This window comes from Erithacus rubecula, assembly GCF_903797595.1.
Source record: "Erithacus rubecula genome assembly, chromosome: 8".
Lineage (NCBI taxonomy): Eukaryota > Metazoa > Chordata > Aves > Passeriformes > Muscicapidae > Erithacus > Erithacus rubecula.
Genome location: NC_136659.1, coordinates 1236969 through 1256253, shown reverse-complemented (window position 1 = coordinate 1256253; position 19285 = coordinate 1236969). Strand labels below are relative to the sequence as shown.

Below are 19285 nucleotides of genomic sequence, written 5' to 3'. Positions count from 1 at the left end.
ACACCAGAGAAGAACAGAGCTAATGAGGACAGAGAAGTAAAGACCAAAGACAGATTTTAAATCTTTCTGCCGTTTGTGTCTGAGGAACCATGAGATTCGCCCTGAAATCTTTCACACATCAACTGAGCAACTCCAGAAAATTACACAGAACCTGAACTCCCCAGTTCCTGCTTATCTGTCACAGGCATGATGGAGAAGGAGCAGTGCTCAGGAAAAAGTCCACTTCCTTCTGCAGATGGGATTCACCCATCATGTAGCTTAGGACTGTGCTATGTGCAAGCCGTACACATGGTGCCGTAAGGCAGAAAGATGTCTAAGGGACAGCATTGTGTGACCTCCTTGCCTGGCACTCATCCTCAGGGCAGTGACTCTAGTCAAAGCCGTGTGGTATCTGGGCTTGTTGGGACCCTGAGAGCCTCCATCTGCATCTGGCTATGCTGAATTTAATTTTGAATAAAATCCCAAAGCTCAAAGCTAAGCCTTTTGCATTGGTTAGCAAGAGCCTTTCAGGATGTCATGCGATTTCTACAAAGCAAGTGGTTAGTTCAGATTTGCTCAATGTTCAACCCTCCTGCATCCTATTAGCACAGCAGTGCTAATTAACTGATGAGAGACTAGGGGCTGGTTCTGAAAATGGGAAAATCTCAGGTAAAGGCGTGAGGCAGCATGGGGGGAAGACAAGGTTTGTGTGGTACCTGTCCCTGCCTGTGCTCTGCTGGCAATACCCAGGCTGAAGCTGGGCAAGTTGGTTTGCCCCTCCAAGTGCCAGAACCACTACGCTGAGCCATAGGGCCAAGAACAGGGCTGATTTAGCTGCCTCCCTGATCTGTCTCTCTGGCCAGTCCATGACACATGCATTGGATGTGCACTGGCTAACTCACATTCTCTCTGAAGGGCACCACCTCCACCCAAAGGATCTGCATGGGAACTGGCACAACCTCATGGGATGTTCTGTGAGAACCAGAGAAGCCCCAGGTTCAGTCATATGCCTTATGTACCATCCCAGCCAACGTATTGCCTTGCCACTCGGGAAGTGTGACCACTGCAGATCCTTCGAAAAGATGACAGCAGTGCGATGGGTGAGAGGTTCCTTGCCCAAAGACACCTGAATCTATTACTTGAAATTTCATCTACCAGACCTAGAACAACTTTTGCCCATGTTGAAAGGGCACTTTGACAGGAGGCCAACCTTACCCAGCCATGTCACTCTACCTCCCAAGTTCTCTGGGGCACATATCTTGCCCACACTTAGTCTGGTTTGTGTATGACATAGCTTAAGGGATTCACCAAAGAGGGAACCTCCTTCAGATGCCTCCTCAAGCCATTCCTATTCTGGTCCCCAGGTCATCAGCACCAGTGAACTGTTCTCAGCTTGGATCAGGAACAGGAACACCCAACTGCACTACATGGAAAGGACTGACAACTTCTCCTTGTTTTGGAGGGCTTTGATGGCCCAAGCCCAGGAGAAACAAGTGTGCCACTGCTCATGTTCCTTGGAAATAGGAAAGCTGCAAAGATCAAAACCTTTGAGAATACCTGAGCAATCACCAGTGTGGCCTGGGGATGTCACCTCTTTGTGTACAGATTTTCAGGCAAAGCTTCTTGACAGAGGAGCTCAGCATCACGGTTGGACACTGTGTGCCTGGCATGGTCACATGCAAATACTAAAAAAATATATTTTGAAAAATACCAGCAAGAGATTTTAGACAGGAGTAATTATAGATTTTATCTGGATTTCTGTATATGCTAGGACCAATTTTCCTTTCCTTTGCATGGAAACAAAGGGACTTATTTAAAAATGAAATTTGATATTCTCTGTAATGCTCAGTTTAAGATGGGGACTGCCACAAAAACATTTATGGCAAGAGAACAGATAAAAATTCCAGAATGGGCAAAACTGTGGTCCTCTATAAACTTTGTGTATCAGCACAGAGTGCATCTATAGTATTTAAACAGACACAGTGACTCAGACAGATAGGATCTCTAGGAATTCGGGATGCACATCTGCCCCTTAATAAGCAAAATGTGAGCCAGTAGAGCTACCTTCAGCACACAGAGCACCAGAGGATCCTTACAGCCTTTTCCTTTAACTGAGTTAATTGTTAATTAAATACAGCCAGCGTTAGAGCAGCCAAAGCTTTGGGTCCACTACATTGCCATTTTCCAACTGATCCCTAATATCTGCTCTGCTCATCACTCCCAAGGAACATCCTGCTACAAAGGTCATGTGAGTGGGTGTTTAGGAAGGGTATTTTGACTTGAGTTTAGAGGTCAAAACCTGGTGGCTCCCAGGAATTTGGGTGAGGAGAAGTATCAGGGATAAGCCATGCTAGTGCACTCACACAGTGCACTCATAGCTACCTGCGCAGAGAACTCAGAGAGAAAGGAAAAGAGCAGGAGATGAAACCCTGGAGCCTCTCCTCATGTAAAATAACAATATTTCCCAAACTCCTGCCTTCCAAAAGGATTGAACACGGTTGCAACCCCCCTCTCCTACTCCTGAGCTTCGTGCAGTTCCGCCCCAGAGCCTGTGCAGATGTCATGAAGCTACTTGTAACGTTTACCTGTCTGGCAGGGCAGCTCAGGGCAGACAACCTGTGGATCTGGAAGGAAAAGAAACAAGGAAAACTGAGCCATGTGTTGCCATTCCCCTTTACAGCTTCCACAGTCACAGAGGCAGGACACAGTCTCTTACAAGGAACACGAAAGGACTGCCCCAAAAGGTTGGTTTGTATCTAAGGAAGGACTCTTAGCCCAGGGCCAAAGTCAGACCCCACCATGGATGACCCAGCTACTAGCCAACCTGCTGGGACACATCTCTGCCCACTACTCCAAACCCTGGGGCTCAAAACTCCAGCTCCATACAAGGACAGGGACAAACCTGGGCACAGCACATCCTCCATTTTGTCAATGAACTCCTCTGCCACCAGGTCTGAGAAAAGCCTCATCTTCTGGACTCTCTGGGGTTCGTTGCAGGCGATGGAGACCAGGGTCTCGCTCTGCTCTGGCTGGTCGAACATGTCTCCTATGCCGATGGTGTTGACCACCACATCTCTACCACAAAGAGCCCCGAGGTTCTTGTCATCATCCCGGGGGTCATAGCGCCCATCTGTGATCACCACAGCGAACACTTGGGCTTTCTCTCTCTTGCTTTCCTTGATGAGTTTGTTATAGGCAAATTGAAGGGCAGATGGTGTCCAGGTGCCTCCAGCTATCCACTCCAGGCGCTTCACCGCTTCCTTGAAACTTGACAGGGAATCAATGCGCTCATCATCAAGCTTGATGGCTTCAAAAGTCCCCTCGTGACTGTACTGCACCACCCCAACACGGGCACCTGTCAAGAAAGTGTCACATTACTTGGAGTTTTCTTTGGGGAAAAGTGCAGAAAGTCAGAGCTGCCCAATTGGTCTGAAAAGCCATGGAAAACAACCACTGAGGGTGAAAGGATCCAAGACCTTTTCTTTTTCCATGCCCCACTGTGTCCCCAGAGAGTCCAGACCTGTCTGTGATTTTGGGTCCTTGGCAATAGAGCCCAGCCTGCTGACCACATTGACGACAAAATTCTTCTCCAGGGTAAAGTTGGTGTAGCCAATACTCTCGGAGCTGTCTATGACAAACATGATGTCCAGGGCACCACAGCGCTTCTCACAGTCTGGGGAGAGGGGCAGGGGGAGGGAAACACAGGGGTCAGTGTTGCTGGGAACTTTCTGGGAACCCCTGTCCTAATCCCTCAAGTGGTTGTTCCCCTTTCCAGGGAAGAGGTGATGTCAGCTCACCACAGCATCCACATGTCTCTCGCACGTAGGTCATCACATCGCAGTCCTGCCAGGAAAGGGGTGCAGGGTGAATGTTTCTAAGGCTTCCTCTCCCTTTCCACCCAGTCAGCCCTCTCCCCTCTTTCTCTGGATCCCATGGGATAGCCATAGGCCACCTCTACCAGGCAGCATCAGGACCTGATGTCCTGTTTCGTTCTTGGGCTGTGCACAGAAAAACCATGATTGCCCCAGGAGGAAGAGTAGCAGGGGTTACTTACAGTCAGACCAGGATCTCCTGGTGGGCCAGGGGTCCCCTGTAAGAAAAGCACGGGGATTTCAGGTACAGTTTTCCCAAGGGTTCTTTTTCTGGGAACTAGATGCAAAAATGTGGCTTTTTGCAGAAGGGGAAGGCCCACAGTGAGCTAGTGGACACATCTGGCAGCTGTGTCCTCTCCAACAGCATCTACTCAGACAGAATGCCATGGGACTGTACCTCAGGGCCTGCTTCACCAGGTGGACCACGTTGTCCAGGCTCTCCTCCTGGGCCAGGATCGCCCTGGGGAAGAAGTAAAGAAGAGTCAAATATTTCCTGGGCAATGTTGGTAATGCAGCCCCTGGTGTTCCTGAACCTCTTGGTCAGCCCCAGCCCTGCTCAGCACAGTCACCAGCCTGCCACAGCTGAGCTTGGGGACAGGGACCAGGCAGAGAGTGGCAGTGTCATCCCCAGCACACGTGGCAGGGGTGTGGGAGGGGACACTGACCCTGGGGCAGTACATGAAGTCTGCTTACCGGCTCCCCCTTCTCTCCTTTGGTCCCTTGTACTCCTTTTGGTCCAAGCTCACCTCGTCCTCCCTGCTCGATGGAAGGAGAAACAGATCCGGCATGGAACACATCTGGATGTGCTCAGGCAGAGGCTCTGCTGCATCACAAACACATGCCTGCCTGGCTTGGGAGAGCATCCTCTAAACCAGCAGCTCAGAGCACAGCAAACAGTGTTTATACAGGCATTAACAAAAGAACCAAAAAACCCAAAAAAACACAGCAACAAAAAAAAACCCCAAAACAAACAAAAAGAAAAAAAAACAAACAAAAAAACCCCAACAAAAAAGTTCTGCAACGTATTTTTCATATGATTTCAAAACGGATGGGCTTGGGAGATATAATCAGGCTCCAGCCGCAGGGAACATCCTGCTAGCAGAATGCAGCTGCTGGCAGGGCTGGCTTCTCAGCCATTAACCCAGAGGGTTGGGAGAAAACTCCTTGGCATTCCAGTCAGTACAAAAAAACAGGTGATGGAGACAAGCACACTCACCTTGGGTCCTGGCTGCCCTTTCTCACCCTTGTCACCCTGCAAAAGGAGAGAAGGGAGAGGTCAGCAGCTATCCAGGACTGGCCCCACACTGTGCACCCATACACCCAAAGATTGCAGTGAGAGGAATAAAGCTGAAGAGTAGCTGTAGTTTCAGGCAGATGCTTGAGGGACTATCACCATGACTGGAGCTTGGGTCCCCAGCACCTGATGGACTGTGGCCAGGTTCAGTCCTGGGGTGTGTTCAGTCCCCTTTTTCTTTCACAGGCTCCACACATCTGTGACCCTGAGCATTTTTCTTCCTTCTTCCCTGTTTTCTCAGTCTGCTCAGATCCAATAGCAAACATTCACTCAAATACCTCAAGTGCAGGATGGGGAATACGTACCTGAGGTCCTCTGGGTCCAGGGTAGCTAAAGCCAGGCCTGCCTCTGTCACCCTTTGGTAGAAGAAAAAAACCCATGAGATACCAAACCTGACCCTTCTGACCTTCTCATCTGTGAAAGTTACAGCGATTTGCATCTTCTCTGGGGGTGAGATACCACCAGAAGCCAAGGCTTCTGCAGCTGGCCCTGGGATAAGCTTTGCAGAGCAAGAATTTGCAGGGTCTTGGGAATGTCATGTGCCAGGGATGCCCCTGAGTTTTGCCTCAGGGTGAGGAGTGTAATCAGAGCTGCCTTGGCCAGAACAAGACCTAAATTTCTGCCCCATAGAGAGGCTCAGGTCTGATTCTGCTTCTGAGGCACACAGTTTTCTGCTGTGAAAACCACATAATTTTTTATTTTTTAAATAAATAAATAAGTAAATAGGAACACAAACTTCCCTTTTCAAATGTAGAGGCTTATTCATAAACTTTACCTTTGGTCCTGGTGGTCCAGCATCACCTCTTGGACCCAAGTCACCAGGGTCCCCACGTGATCCCTACAGGACAGATTTGGGGAGAAGGCAGAGAGTGAGTAAGGATGTTCCCTGCTGTCCACTGGCACACAGGGGGCCGTGCTGGAAACCAGCTCTCGAGACAGTGCTGCAGGACCATCTCCCTTCCTGATGGGTTTACTGTGGCAGTGACTGTTTCAGTAGTCACATGTCCATAGAGCCACCTGGATGTCACAGCACTACTGCAACAGTTGTGTGATAGACTAAGTACAAACCCAGCATAAATATGCTTGTGGAGTCTCATCTTCCCTCTCCCCAGGGACCCCCCACTCCAGAGATCCTTTCCACGTTGTCATGGGAAGACCCAATTTTCAGTCTCCCTGAGAGAAGGTCATGCATGTTCTCCTTGGGAGGGACAGTGCAGGCAGCTTGTGTCAGCAGGGCAAGCTCTCACCACAGAAGGAGGGCATGGTCATACACATGCCCCAGTGTGACTTACTATCCTGCCTGGCTCTCCCACAGCACCTGAAGGGCCTCGGGGTCCTGGCAGTCCTTGTTCGCCCTGCACAGCAAAGAAAGACACAGTGCATGAGGAGGAAATCCAGGCAAGCTGCCCTGGATGGGGCGAGTGCTCCCCCTTCCTCTTGGCTGTCACCAAGCCTTGCTCCATGCTTACCCTGGCTCCTTTGTTTCCAACCTCACCAGGCAGACCACGAGTACCCTCTGGACCAGGATCTCCCTGTGAGAAGGGAAAGATATTCCTGGTCAGCATGCCTCCAATGCTGTCTGTGTGCATGGCAGTGCTCCATGACAACCTTCTCAAACCTGATGATTCTTGGTTTGAAACAGTGTCAGAGTAGCGTGCCCTCTGAATGTGTCTTTCAAACTCAAGATTTGCTGCCCTTTGCCCCCTCTCTGGACCAAACTCTGGAGGAGGAGGAGGCTGTACCTAGTGCCAGCGGCACAGTGGGAACAGAGCACAGTGGGATCTGCATTCCCAGCTCTGGTGCTGTATGGACACTGCATGGACAATGCATGGCTGGGCCGTAGCACATTACACACCACCCAGTCCTGTCTATTTGGGCCTCAGATTATTTGCAATAATCTGGGCAGTTGCTTTACTCACCCTTTCTCCCAGGCCTCCAGGAGTGCCTTTGCTGCCTTTCGTCCCTGGATCTCCACGTCGCCCCTTGGCAGACACAAAAGTCACATGAAAGGGGTGAGAGGATGGATGTCACCCAGGCAGTGACCCCTGGCTGCCATGCTTCCTCCCTCTGAGCCAAGAGTTATACACCTACCCACTAAGCAAGTGTGTTCCCAGCAGCAGAGGAGCCGGGATGCCCATGCTTCCTTTTGGGAAGACACAGCCTGACTGTTTTTTCACCAGTGGCCACAAACACACCTGGTTCATTCCCTCAGGGTTACAGGCTATGATTTTCTTCCAGCTCATCCAGTGTTGCTTTCCCCACTAGATCTTGCACAAGGATACAAGGTGGTTGAGTTCTGGCCATTTGGTGCTGGTGGAGCTGTGCCAGGGACCATCATCTCCAACTCACTCTCCCAAAATTTGAGGTGTATGGCACCACAGATATGTGACACTGCCCTTTTCACAGAGCTCTGCCACAATGGCTGCCAGATCCTGACTCTTTGCCAGCTCCTGCAAGGAGCCAGAGGTTTGGGGAAGTTGTCAGAGTACACCAAAGTGTACCTGGGCATCCACAGAGGCCAGGCCTCTGTGGTCGGTTATATGGGAACACAGGATGCTTCTCTAAGGTGAACAGTTAACGTCAGGTTTAGGATTTTGGAAGACATCAGCATCTGCACATCTTTTGGGATGCACAAAGCAGAACAGGAGAGTTTCTCAGCACTCATCGATAAAACTGCCTCAGGTTACTGTGGTGTGCCCAATGTCGAAGGATCTGTTCCACCACTTACAGCCTCTCCTTTGGGTCCAGGAGGTCCCACTTCACCTTTCCTTCCCTTGGTTCCATCAGGTCCTTGAGCTCCAGGGTTGCCTGGAAGTCCCTTGGATAAGAAATACAGTTTGTTGGAAGAGAGGTCAAGGTGTGCACACCTCCTCCCCTCCTCAAAATTTTATCCTGTGTTGAGTGGTCCCCCTCAAGCAGAAGTGTGTATGAGCACCCAGGTTCTGCTTCCACACACTCGACATGCCCACATGGCACTCCCATGAGCAGGGGCTCCCATGTCATCTTTCCTCCATCACCTGACAAAAGGTTTGTCAATTGTTGCTTACAGCATCTGTCCAATCCAGCCCAGTGCCAGAGAAGCTGTGGCTGACCCATCCCTGGAAGTGTTCCAGGCCAGGCTGCACAGGGCTTGGAGCAACTGGGATAGTGGAAGGTATCCTTGTCCATGCCAGCTGTATGAGTTTTAAGGTCCCTTGCAGCCCAAACTATTCTGCAATTTTATTGGTAGGCCACAGTAAAACACTAGAGACTTTTGAACAACTTGAACACTGCATGAACCTACCGGACTTCCTTTTTCTCCTGGGGGCCCCAGGGGTCCACTGCGACCAGGATGGCCAGGATCCCCCTGAAACAGCCAGAGAGCCCATGGTCATTGCCTGACTCACCAGCACATTGCACTACAAGTACCAAAGGAGCAAGGAAGGCCCTTCCCTCAGGTCCTGTGCCTTTGGGATCCAGACCCCAAAGCCTATGGGCTCCATAAGCAGCGAAGTATTAAGATACATACATATATATATATATATATATATATATATATATTTAGATATATATATATATTTAGATATTTATATTTAGGTATTTTTATATATATATAAATATGGCTGCCTCTGCCCACACCCTGCTGTCTGACTAGAGCACTAGTACCTTTATGCCTGCATCTCCTCTTTCTCCTTGGTCTCCTGCATCTCCTGGGTAACCATCAGGGCCCTGGGGAGGGAAATGACAAGGAACCACACACTTCACAATGGGAATACCTTCCATGCAGAATAAATAATATAAAACTTTCTAATCAAATAATATTTCTAATCCAGTGCTTATGAAGTTGCTCTAGAGGCTAAAGTATTTTTCACTTCTTGCTAATGTTGATGAAAGGGGCAATTCCTCCTCTCTGTGTGGAGGGGAGGGACACTAAGGGCTACCAGCTTGCTTGTCCATGGAAAGGAGGCACAGAAAAATCAAACTGTGCTCCCCATTCCAGGGATCCCAGGTCTGGGATCGGATTATACACCTAGTAGGAAAATGCGCCAGTAGCCTCTCCTTGGCCATCTTTCTACATACCTCACTCAGAAGTTACACAGCTAATGTGATGATGAAAGAGAGAAGTGTTCCTACCTTGTCACCAGGGTCACCCTTGCATCCTGGTGGTCCAATTCTTCCCAGCCTGCCCTGGAGAGATTACATTCAAAAGGAAAGGACTGAGAAGTTTTGGTGGCTGATGGGAAAACACTGCTTTTCTTGCTGACAGTTAATACTGTTAACATCATCTGCTGACTTTATCTGTCACCAGCTAGAGAATAAATAGCAAGTGTATTTCTTAAACAGGGAGAAAAGTGGAGAAGAAGAAAGCAAACTGAAGGAAATCAGACAGGCTCATCCATGAGTGTACCCTGAGATATGGTGTGTTGGGTTGATGTGGCCAGGAATGTGTATTCTATCACCATTTGTTGCAGCTGGGTGGAGTAGTGATTTCCTTATCCCTGTGGCTAATGGGCCATCTTTAAGATAAGGTAAGGCAATCATCTTTATCTTTTCTACAACCCATCCTCCCTCCAGGAAGATATCATCTGCTGCTGGCCCATTCAGTGCCACTGTATGACTGATAAAATTACATCATCCCACTGGGAGATGCTCCAGTCAGGGGGAGCAGCCAGGCCTTTCCTACTAGATAAAAACTGAGATTTTGAACAGCAAGATTATCCATCTTTCCACTGGATTCCAGAGGAATACTGGACCTTTCCACATCATCTCTGGACCTTCAGAGGAAAACTACACCTTCTACAGGAGCACTGCTCCAACTGAACCATATCTGCCAATGCAGGAGGACTGTAGCCACCATTTAATGGGACAGCTACCAACACCCAGACTGAAAAGGTATCAGGTTGCATTCTGACTCTGTCAGTGTTTTTGGGATTGTTCTTTGTAATAATGTATTTCTTTTTTTAATTTTTTAAATTTTTCTAGTAAAGAACTGTTATTCCTAATTCCCATATCTTTGCCTGAGAGCCCCTTAATTTCAAAATTATAATATGGAGGGAAGGTGTTTACATTCTCCATTTCAAAGAGAAGCTTCTGCCTTTATTGGCACATACTTGTCCTTCAAGTATGACATGGGAATGTCATTGAGGCTGGATTTGGTGGTCACTCATGTCCAGGGTTGTCTTCTCTCATGTCTCTCCTGTCAGAGGAGCTCAGACATGCAGCAACCGCTCTGCCTGACAGACACCATGAGAGAAGGGACTGCCTTGCTCTGTGTCTCAAAACAACTCTGTCACCAGTGCTGAGCCAGCTCTGTGATGGAGGCTGGGGGGAACTGAAGGGCTTTAGTGTTTTAGAGAGTGGGAGGGACTGAAGGTTGTTTTAGACCTCCAGCAGCACTTCAGGAGTGGGAAGAACTGTTATTACCTACAGATACACTAGATTGGCTATAGGAAACTCTGCAAAGCCAGGGTGTGCTGGCCAGTGGACAAAGCCAGGGACTTTGTTGTGAGGCTTTTGAACTTGGCTTTAGGGCTTTAATACTAAGTACAAGCTGTGGTTTAGAGATGAAGTGAACAACTGCCCTGAAACCCAAATTTCTGTGAAGCTTTCTGTGTCCATGTGTAGGGCTCACTTACACTCAGGGTAAGATATTTACATCCAGATTATCTGGCCTTATCACCTTCCCAGCAGGAGCACAGACCAAGTCACACATCCAGGTCCTGCAGAGAGCTTGCCGACAGAGGGATGGTACTTAATCACATGGAGTTGTGTGGGAAATTTAGACTGGATATTAGGAAAACTTTTATCCCCCAGGGGCTGTGGACAGGCTCCCCCAGGAAGTGATCACAGGCCCAGTCCTGCCACAGCTCAAGGAGAGTTTGGACAATGCTGTAAGGCACAGGGTGGATTGTTGGGACATCTTGTGTGAGTTGGACTTGATCTTTGTAGGTCCCTTCCAACTCAGCATATTCTGATATTCACTTCTGCGACCTGAATTATTTCACACATTTCTACAGAACATACAGAATAATGTAGCAATAAGTTCACAGGAACCTCAGCTGGAACAGAAAGCCAGCATGTGGGATAGTAGAAACTAAACAGCCTGTGGGCTTGAGAGAGAGTAAAGAAACGGAAGAGCAGCAATGGCATCGCAGCATGCTCCTGGTGCTCCCAGTTACCTTCTGTCCATCTGTGCCGTTCCTTCCTGCCAAGCCAGGGGCACCCTTGGATCAATGCAGGAAAAAAAAAACCAATTAACACACAGTCCAAGGGTTTGGGAGCTGTACCAACGTGCAAGTTAGAAAACATTCTTTCTTACCCTCCGTCCGTCAGATCCTATTTCTCCCTGGGAGAAGAAGAGGACAGGAAGTCAAACACTGTCTGCATCCTCCCCTACCACTACCTCCCTCTCGCCTTCCGTTTACATCCTAAACCCATTCCAGCTTCACTAGACCATGATCAAAGCCTGAAGGAGGAGACACGCCCTGCAGTCCTCTTGGAAATGCCTCCTAAGGGCTACAATTGCATGTTAATAGGGCTGTACTCCTTTCCCAGCACGACTAATCCTCTATGCATCAGAATCCTCTATGCATCAGAAAGGTGGGTGGCCCTGATAAGTGCCCAGACAGCCTTCTTCTTTCTCACCTTCTCTCCTTTCAGCCCTGGGACGCCCTGGACAAAGGGGGAAAAAAAAAAAAAAAAATCAGGAAAATCGCTGTGTTAGTGCCTGGGCAATCAGCAGGAGATGAGCGCAGGGTCTGAGGTGGGAAATGGGCAGGTGAAAGGGAGAAGCAAAACTCCCCTTGCTTTACCAAAAATCAGGGAATGCAAGGATCTCAGCCATCGGCTGTGAGAGTCTCACCTTGGGACCAGGGTATCCGATTGGACCTTCAATACCTGGGTCGCCCTTCAGGGAGGAAGGAGCAGAGAATTAGCTTGAGGACATCAGAAATGTAGCAAACTGAAAGGAGGATTTTCCACAACTTACCTGTCGTCCCTTCAGCCCAGGCGAACCTGGCTCACCCATGTTCCCCTTTGCACCCTAAGGAAAGGAAAAACCCAACATAAGTCCAGGCTTCGTGCTGACTGAGAAAATGGCAGTTTCTGGGAGATCAGAGCACACTGAGCTGGAGTGGGAGAGTCAGACACCCCCTGCGTGTAGGAGCTCTGTTCTGAGAGTGGGAAACTCAGCGACAATTGCTGCCTGAGTCCTAGTGTCCTCAGGAGCTCGGGTGTCCCTTTGCACTGCTGGCAGTGCATCAGCCTTGGCACAGACATGGGCATACCAGTGCTGGCTGTGTCTCTCAGGGCCAAGACAGATGCTGGGGGTTATTTCCAACCTGAGTGCTACCTGAGAAGGCAGCTGAGGTGAGGTGAGGGTGAGGTCTAGGGCATCCTGCAGTGGTTGTGGCGGGCAGGGGCATTATTACCTTTCTCACAGCTTTGAGCAACTTACCTTCTGCCCTCGGTATCCCTTGGGACCAGGTGGACCTGCAATCTCCAAACAGCTCATCTTGTAGCACTGAAATACAGGAAATTAAACAGAGGTACTGACAGTTTTCATCCCAAACTCAGCTCAGCTCTGCACCCATGGCTCTCCACACACCTCATCCCCATCCACTCAATTAAGAGTGGAAAGTTGCCATGAGCATGTTCATTATAGCTTGACTCTGGGCCCAGACTGAAAGAACAAGACTGCCAAGTGTCAGAGGTGGTGAGGGCTTGCTCATCTGGGGTCATCATGGGACTGGCATGTTCTTTGGAGCACTCCCATCTGTTTACCAAACTCTGCCCCTGTGGTACCAGCAGGGCAGGAGCTTCAGCAGGGGCAGCACTTAATGGAATGTGCCTCCGAAGTAATGAAATGAGTCTGTTCCATAGGCCAGTACCCCCAATGCAAGTGAGGAAGAGGCAGGGAGAGAGTCCAGTGTGCCATTCCTGGGTAAGGCAATGCAGCCCCTGATCCACAGGTGGGCAGAGACCCATCCCACACAGGTCCATGCTGTTCTGGGGTGTGAGCTGGTCAGCTCTAACTGGGGCAACTTAAACCCCTGTCATGTGACAAAGGCATAAAGATGCTGCTTACTCACCTCGCCATAGGCTTCGTGTTTCTGCAAAGGAGACAACAAGAAGAAGAAGATCAGTTAAGACACTCAGTCCCACAGGGGAGACAGCAGCTCACCCTTGGAGGGGTGTGTGGAGGGGTGGAAAGGCAGAGGAGGTGGTAAAGGGGCCCTGGCTATAAAGATGCCCTCTGGTGACCCCTTGATTAACAGCATCTCACAGCTAGGGTCTCAAAGACCACACTTATGGTGAGCATGTCTCAGTGTGGCACATGCTTCCACACATCCCTGGATGGGAACCAGACTGGGGTATGGCCTGGTCTTCAGCAAGAGCCAGTATTAGGGCAGCAGCCTACCCAGACATGCTGGGAAATGGAGGCCCAAACCAAGGGGTCCTGGCCAAGTACCAGAAAAAGGTTCCACTTTCCCTACTAGAGGTTATTTCCAAGACCCAATAGAAGAGAAAGCATCCCCTTTCCATGAGCTGCTCCTCTTGTGCTCCCTGTTCCCGTCCCTGCACCTACCATGGCCTGGATGATCCTGTCGATGGTGTTAATGTCGATCTCCAGGGTGTCCCTCTGGGTGATGGCATAGTTGTTGCGGTACAGCTCGTGCGGCAGGTTGGCGATCTCCCGCAGGCCCTGCTCATACACCTTCTCACTGGGGGCCACTGCAAACAGCTTGATGCCCATGTCTCGCGCCCTCTCAGCCTGCATCTTCATCCCCCCGCAGGGGCTGCCTGTCACGTGGCCGTCGGTGATGACCACTGCGAAGTTCACGCCATTGGCCATCTGAGTCTGGATCTGCTGGGTCATGTTGGAGATTGCACAGTCCGTGAAGGTGCCCCGGCCCAGGTATTTGATGGCAGACAGCCTGGGCAGGTAAATGTCTTTGCTGCTTGTCAAAGGGCTGTAAATTTCTATCACATCTGAGTAATGGAGCCCACCAAACTGCCAGGTGATGTAGACTTGGTTCTGGTAAAGCTCACTCTCCAGTTTATCGATGAACATGGGGATGAAGCGCTTTATTTGGTCCACGAGGCTCTGGATGGGCACAGTCTGCAGAGCCACACTCTCCGAGGTGTCAATGATGAAGTAGACATTGATGGGGCAGTTCCTCTTTTCTGCATGGGGACATTTATTCAGACCATCTCAGAGCATTTCATGTGCCCCCTTTCTGGTCCCCCAGGTACCCAGACCAGGAACGATGCCGGGAAAAGCACAAGTCCCACCTAGCTCTAGAAGTGACTCTTATGTTTAGGTCAGGTGTTTCCCCAGTGACCAGGACTTCTAATTCCTAAGATCTACTATAGAGTCACAGAATAATTAAGGTTGGAAAACACCTCTAAGATCATTGAGTCCAACCATTAATCCAGCACTGCTCAGTACTAAATCAGTCTTGAAAATCTTTCTCGTTTTGGTAAGAGTCAGCCTGGACCCTTAAATCACCTCTGCATTGTAACTGAAAAGTGAGGAAATAACCAGATTTAAAGTGAACAATTTTCTGGCACCCAATAGAGAACTGAGTGCTGGAGACTGACTGCTGTTTGTTACTGCACATGCTGGAGAGACCATCACTGGCAGACCCCAGCTCTTCCATCTCTACTCTCTGCACACCAAAGCAAACCTGGAAAGGTGGGTTCGGGTGGACAATGTGTTCCCACAGATGGGTTATTACTGCCGGAGTGCAAAGGGCTAGGGGAGGTGAAATGTCCCACTGTGTTCCTGGCAAGCAGTTCCTACAACTGAGCATTGTTTTTGCTAAAATTGCTGCCCACAAAGGTGACCCTAATTATTTGGTTAATACCTGCACATGAGGTAGGACTGACATCTCCAACATCAACATCAAGCTGAGCAGCATGGAGAGGAACTAGAGCCACACAAAGGAGAGTGGGAAACAAGGCTTGTGGGAACATCTCAGTGGTCCCTCAGGATATTCAGACGCCTGTGGGAAAACACAAGTCACACCTTAAACATGTTACACAATCTCCTCACTCTGCTGGCATGACACAAAGCCAGCCAATGCTCCTCTCAAACCTACGGAGTGAAAGGACAAATAAAAACCTCTAAAAGAAACGCACATCTTCAGTGCTCAACCCATCACCAGGCCTCCAAGGCCCAGCTGCATGATGGAGTTTATTTCATGTAGGCTTATGACAACTTAAAGCAGCAGAAAACTTAGAGATCTAGTCAGAAAAGTTCTTAGGAATGTATGGAAGTGTTCAAAGGAACATGGGATTTGAAAGGATATTCTCAGGCAACATTTAAGTGACTTTTGTCGACAGCACAGAATACGGAGGAAGGGAAGATATTCACATTTGTGTCTAGAGGACCCCAGAAAAAACCAACATGGCCCTGTGGTGGCCCTGAGATACTTGTCTGCATAGTGGCCATCTCAACAGTAACCAAAAAGGCGCATGTGGAATGTCTGTTATGAAAAAAAAGACCTGATTCCAGTCCAAATAGAGAGCTTCCTTCTTGATTTTTTTTTTAAATAACTTTTGGAAGAGTCCGAGGCTTGAAGTGACCTTGAGCATGCATTTGGTGGCACTGGCAGTGCAGGGGAAGGGCAGGTGAGCAATGCAGCTGAATTGCTGCTGCATCTGCCTGAGGAACAGCACTACTGAACAATACAGGCAACTCAGCCATGCCTGGCATCCCTTGAGACCTCTCTCATGTGGTGCCCCAGCTATTGCCTGGTGGGATGTTCCCTGTTCCAGTTTCCTGTGCCAGCTGCAATGCACCACAGGCTTCTGCAAGCTGGTTTATGCTGGAAAGGTTGGTGTTAGTGCTGTTGAGACCCTACAACAGTGACAGCCTTTCTCCTCACTAGGGCTTGTGCTTATGAAAGAATTGGGATTGTTCAGTCTAGGAAAGAAAAGGCTCTGGGATGATTTTGCAGCACCTGCTGGTACCAAAAGGGGCAATGAGAGAGCTGGAGATGGACTTCTGACCAGGGTCTGGATGACAGGACAAGGGAGAATGGCTTCCCATTGCCAGAGGGCAGGATTATGTGGTATATTGGGAAGAAATTGTTCCCTGTGAGGGTGGGAAGGCCCTGGCACAGGGTGCCCAGAGAAGCTGTGGCTGCCCCTGGATGCCTTAAAGTGTCCAAGACCAGGCTGGATCGGGCTTGGGGAAACTGGTCTAGTGGAAGGTGGCCCTGCCCATGGCAGGGAGTTGAATGGGATGGTCTTTCAGGTCCCTTCCAACCCAAACCATTCCATGATTCTATGAAGTCCCTGCACAAGTCAGTGTGGCTCAACTTCCATTGTGCAGAAAATAAAATTGGTATTGTAAGGATAAAATACTTCCAGGCTAAAGAGCTGTATTAGTTAAGATCAAGATTTCACCCCTCTAAGCCTATTGCAGTCTTTGTTTTGTTTGCCCTTTATAAAATAGGGCTGTAGGAGATCCTGATCTTTTGTAGGACACAACAGCTTTGAGCCTTCAGACAGCACCATTTTAGACCCAGCCTTTAGCTGAGGATGACGGAGACATTAACTTTTGGAGAGGTTGGGAGGGCTTTGGCCAAGTGTCTGACTCATCATTGCATTCTGAGTTTAACCACCTCCCCCTCTCCCTCCTTCTTTTCCTCTGTATATGTGGGTGGGAAGACACTGTAGAGCCGAGCAGGTCTTGGGGCCTTGGACTGGGTGAGTGAAGCACAACATCCTTGGGCTCGCCATGGGCAGAATGACGAGGCAGGAAAGCGACTCCGGAAAAAACAAGACACAACTCACTTCCCTGGGGTCCTCTTGCACCATCTCCTCTATCTCGCTCTGCACCCTGAGCTATGCTAGTCTCCTGCTCTCCCAGCATCCCACCTGGTATTAACCCCCCTGGATACACGGTGGGGGGCTGCTGGGAGCTCCAGTCTCCACCTCAGGGGCCTCCAAGGCTGGGGTGGGTGATGCTGCCCATTTTGTCATCCTCAGAGCACCACCAGCTGTTTTGATGCTGTTGCAAACCCCTTAACATTTAAAATTTGACTTAAAGTCCCACCTGCTTCCGCAAGATGCCAAGACGGAGACCTCAGATTTCACCAGTATTTCAGAATAACTGTTCTCTGCATGTTGAAGGCAATTTTTGAACACAAAGAGTCCAAAAAATGAACTCAAAGAGCAAAATGAGAACTGAGTCATAATGCCTGAACACTTGGGTCTGCCCATGCTGTTCTTCCTTGTCTTTTCTCTCTCTGCCAGAGTAGGACCTTTGTTCCTATGAGGTTTTCTCTCACTATTTGCATTTTTGAGTGCATCACCTCTTTCCCCATGAGATGCACACAAGGGAAAAACAATAGGGAATCTCAAGCAGTGGGTTCTCTGAGCATTTTTTGAGGGCACTATTTTGCACCATTCTCCCTGAATGAGGGTCTATGCTCTTACCCCAGGTGCAGAAAAACGCATGGTCTTTACTACTCCCACATGGAGATCTCAGGTAACTGGCTGTTACATACATAACTGAAAAATATATGTATTTATCTAGATAGAGCCTTGCAAAAAGGGCAGCCTTGCAGGAAGACCCAAGTTGTCTGCTTGCTTCTCTTCCCAGCATGAGCAACTGAACCAGAAGTGATATTATGCCAAACAAATTACTTGCAGTGGGTCAAATGCGCAAATTATATCTGGTTATTTGCACTCTTGCATCTGATTATCCCTTAGAGCAGATCCCAATGCAGCAGAAATGTCACCTCATGGACCTGGCCAGGCAGAGCCATGGTCTGCCTTATCCCACACATTGATATTCCTGAAGTTCCCATGGTGCACTGTGCATGTCTCCTCCAACACCAGAATACCCATTGTAACGGAGCAAACTGTCCCCAAATTCACAAAAATCAAGATGCTCTGCTCTCTAAGCTAACACTGCCTTCAAGGAACATATCGAAAGCCACATAAATTTAAAGCCACATAAATTGCATTACTCTCAAGAAAGGAAAGTTATGCTGACTGTGCTAAAATACAGGATAAAGTTTGAAGCTCCTCTGCTGCTCAGTCCCAGCATTTTCCATGGCCATGCCCAGCAGGCAGTGTCTGTGGTAACACTCGCTTGTGCATGCAGCATTTTCTCCACTCAAATGTTTGATAAATTAAACTAGAAAGAAAAATATGTCCCATTTGGAACAAAACTCTTATAAATGCACCTTCTCTTCCTTCCCCTTTGTGAACCTGTGGTTTGCACTCTGCATGAGGAGGGAATTTTGGTGCTGGGTGCAGCTACTACCCAAACATGCCTTGTAATTTTAATCCCTGGGAAGAGCACCCAAGGGAGAGGTTTTGCTACAGGGACTCCAGATCTTCTCCAGGTCTCCCAGTGTAATTATCCTGGGATTTCAGCCAGGGAAAGCCTGGGCTGCAGGAAGGCTGAGGGGAGCAAACCCCTGACACCAAGTGCAATGAATTCACAGACATTCCTAAATGTGCTGCCACCTCCCAAAATAGAGGAGCATGTGTCGATGTAATTCAGCATAAGCAGGAGACAAGAGCCACAGGTGAGTCTAAATTGTATCTTCTGAAATCCCAAAAATCAAGGGGGTATCACTTCACTGTACCTGCTGAATTCAGCTCAGTTACCCCACAGGGAAGAAGACTTTGGTTCAACAAATCCAACCCCTTCACTGAGGGATTTGCTAGATTTGTGGCCCTGGCAGTTTGTGGCTCACGCTACTTACACCTGGAAAAAAACTCAAAACCTTGGAAAAATGCGCAAACTAGCCAAGAGCTGACAGTAAAGGAAAAAAAAATTATATTTTCTTTTGGCAGGTACTGTCTAAACTTGAAATAGACATCTTGCTGGAAAGCCGCTAAGCAACAGCTGAAATTTCAGAGGGATTTCTGTTATTCTGTCTGTAAATAACCACAGAACCCCTGTACCCGGAGTGAAAAAGTCTGCCTACCTGGAAAATGAGGTCATCAAAACTTCTCCCTCAAATTCCTCTGCAGCGTAAGGAAAAATGACCCGGTGGAGCGGCCAGTGTCAGAAAGGCTCCCGCATCCCCGGCTGGAGGGTCGCTCCGGGCTTCGGGTGCTGGATGTGGGGGATGAGGGAGCGGGAGGAGCAGCGGAGGCGTCTCCAGCCCAGTCCCGCTATTCCCCGGCC

General features: G+C 49.0%; 1 protein-coding gene across 2 annotated transcripts in view; it reads right to left on the bottom strand.

Moving 5' to 3' along the window:
• COL6A2 (collagen type VI alpha 2 chain) overlaps positions 1–19285 on the bottom strand; it is a 25072-nt gene extending 5787 nt beyond the window's left edge. The window contains exons 1-27 of one of the 2 annotated variants that reach the window (XM_079310692.1): positions 19083–19285; positions 14994–15131; positions 13712–14310; positions 13215–13235; positions 12581–12646; positions 12113–12166; positions 11987–12031; positions 11770–11796; positions 11444–11470; positions 11304–11348; positions 9259–9312; positions 8791–8853; positions 8429–8491; positions 7874–7963; positions 7065–7127; positions 6615–6677; positions 6438–6500; positions 5921–5983; positions 5451–5501; positions 5068–5103; positions 4545–4607; positions 4249–4311; positions 4034–4069; positions 3777–3822; positions 3500–3652; positions 2882–3334; positions 2565–2603 (exon numbers count right to left, since the gene is read on the bottom strand). In XM_079310692.1, coding sequence (XP_079166818.1) covers positions 2565–2603; positions 2882–3334; positions 3500–3652; positions 3777–3822; positions 4034–4069; positions 4249–4311; positions 4545–4607; positions 5068–5103; positions 5451–5501; positions 5921–5983; positions 6438–6500; positions 6615–6677; positions 7065–7127; positions 7874–7963; positions 8429–8491; positions 8791–8853; positions 9259–9312; positions 11304–11348; positions 11444–11470; positions 11770–11796; positions 11987–12031; positions 12113–12166; positions 12581–12646; positions 13215–13235; positions 13712–14310; positions 14994–15102 — 2455 coding nt within the window. In that variant the 5' untranslated portion in view covers positions 15103–15131; positions 19083–19285. The remainder of the gene's footprint in view (positions 1–2564; positions 2604–2881; positions 3335–3499; positions 3653–3776; positions 3823–4033; positions 4070–4248; positions 4312–4544; positions 4608–5067; positions 5104–5450; positions 5502–5920; positions 5984–6437; positions 6501–6614; positions 6678–7064; positions 7128–7873; positions 7964–8428; positions 8492–8790; positions 8854–9258; positions 9313–11303; positions 11349–11443; positions 11471–11769; positions 11797–11986; positions 12032–12112; positions 12167–12580; positions 12647–13214; positions 13236–13711; positions 14311–14993; positions 15132–19082) is intronic. The other variant, XM_079310691.1, reaches the window with a different exon arrangement.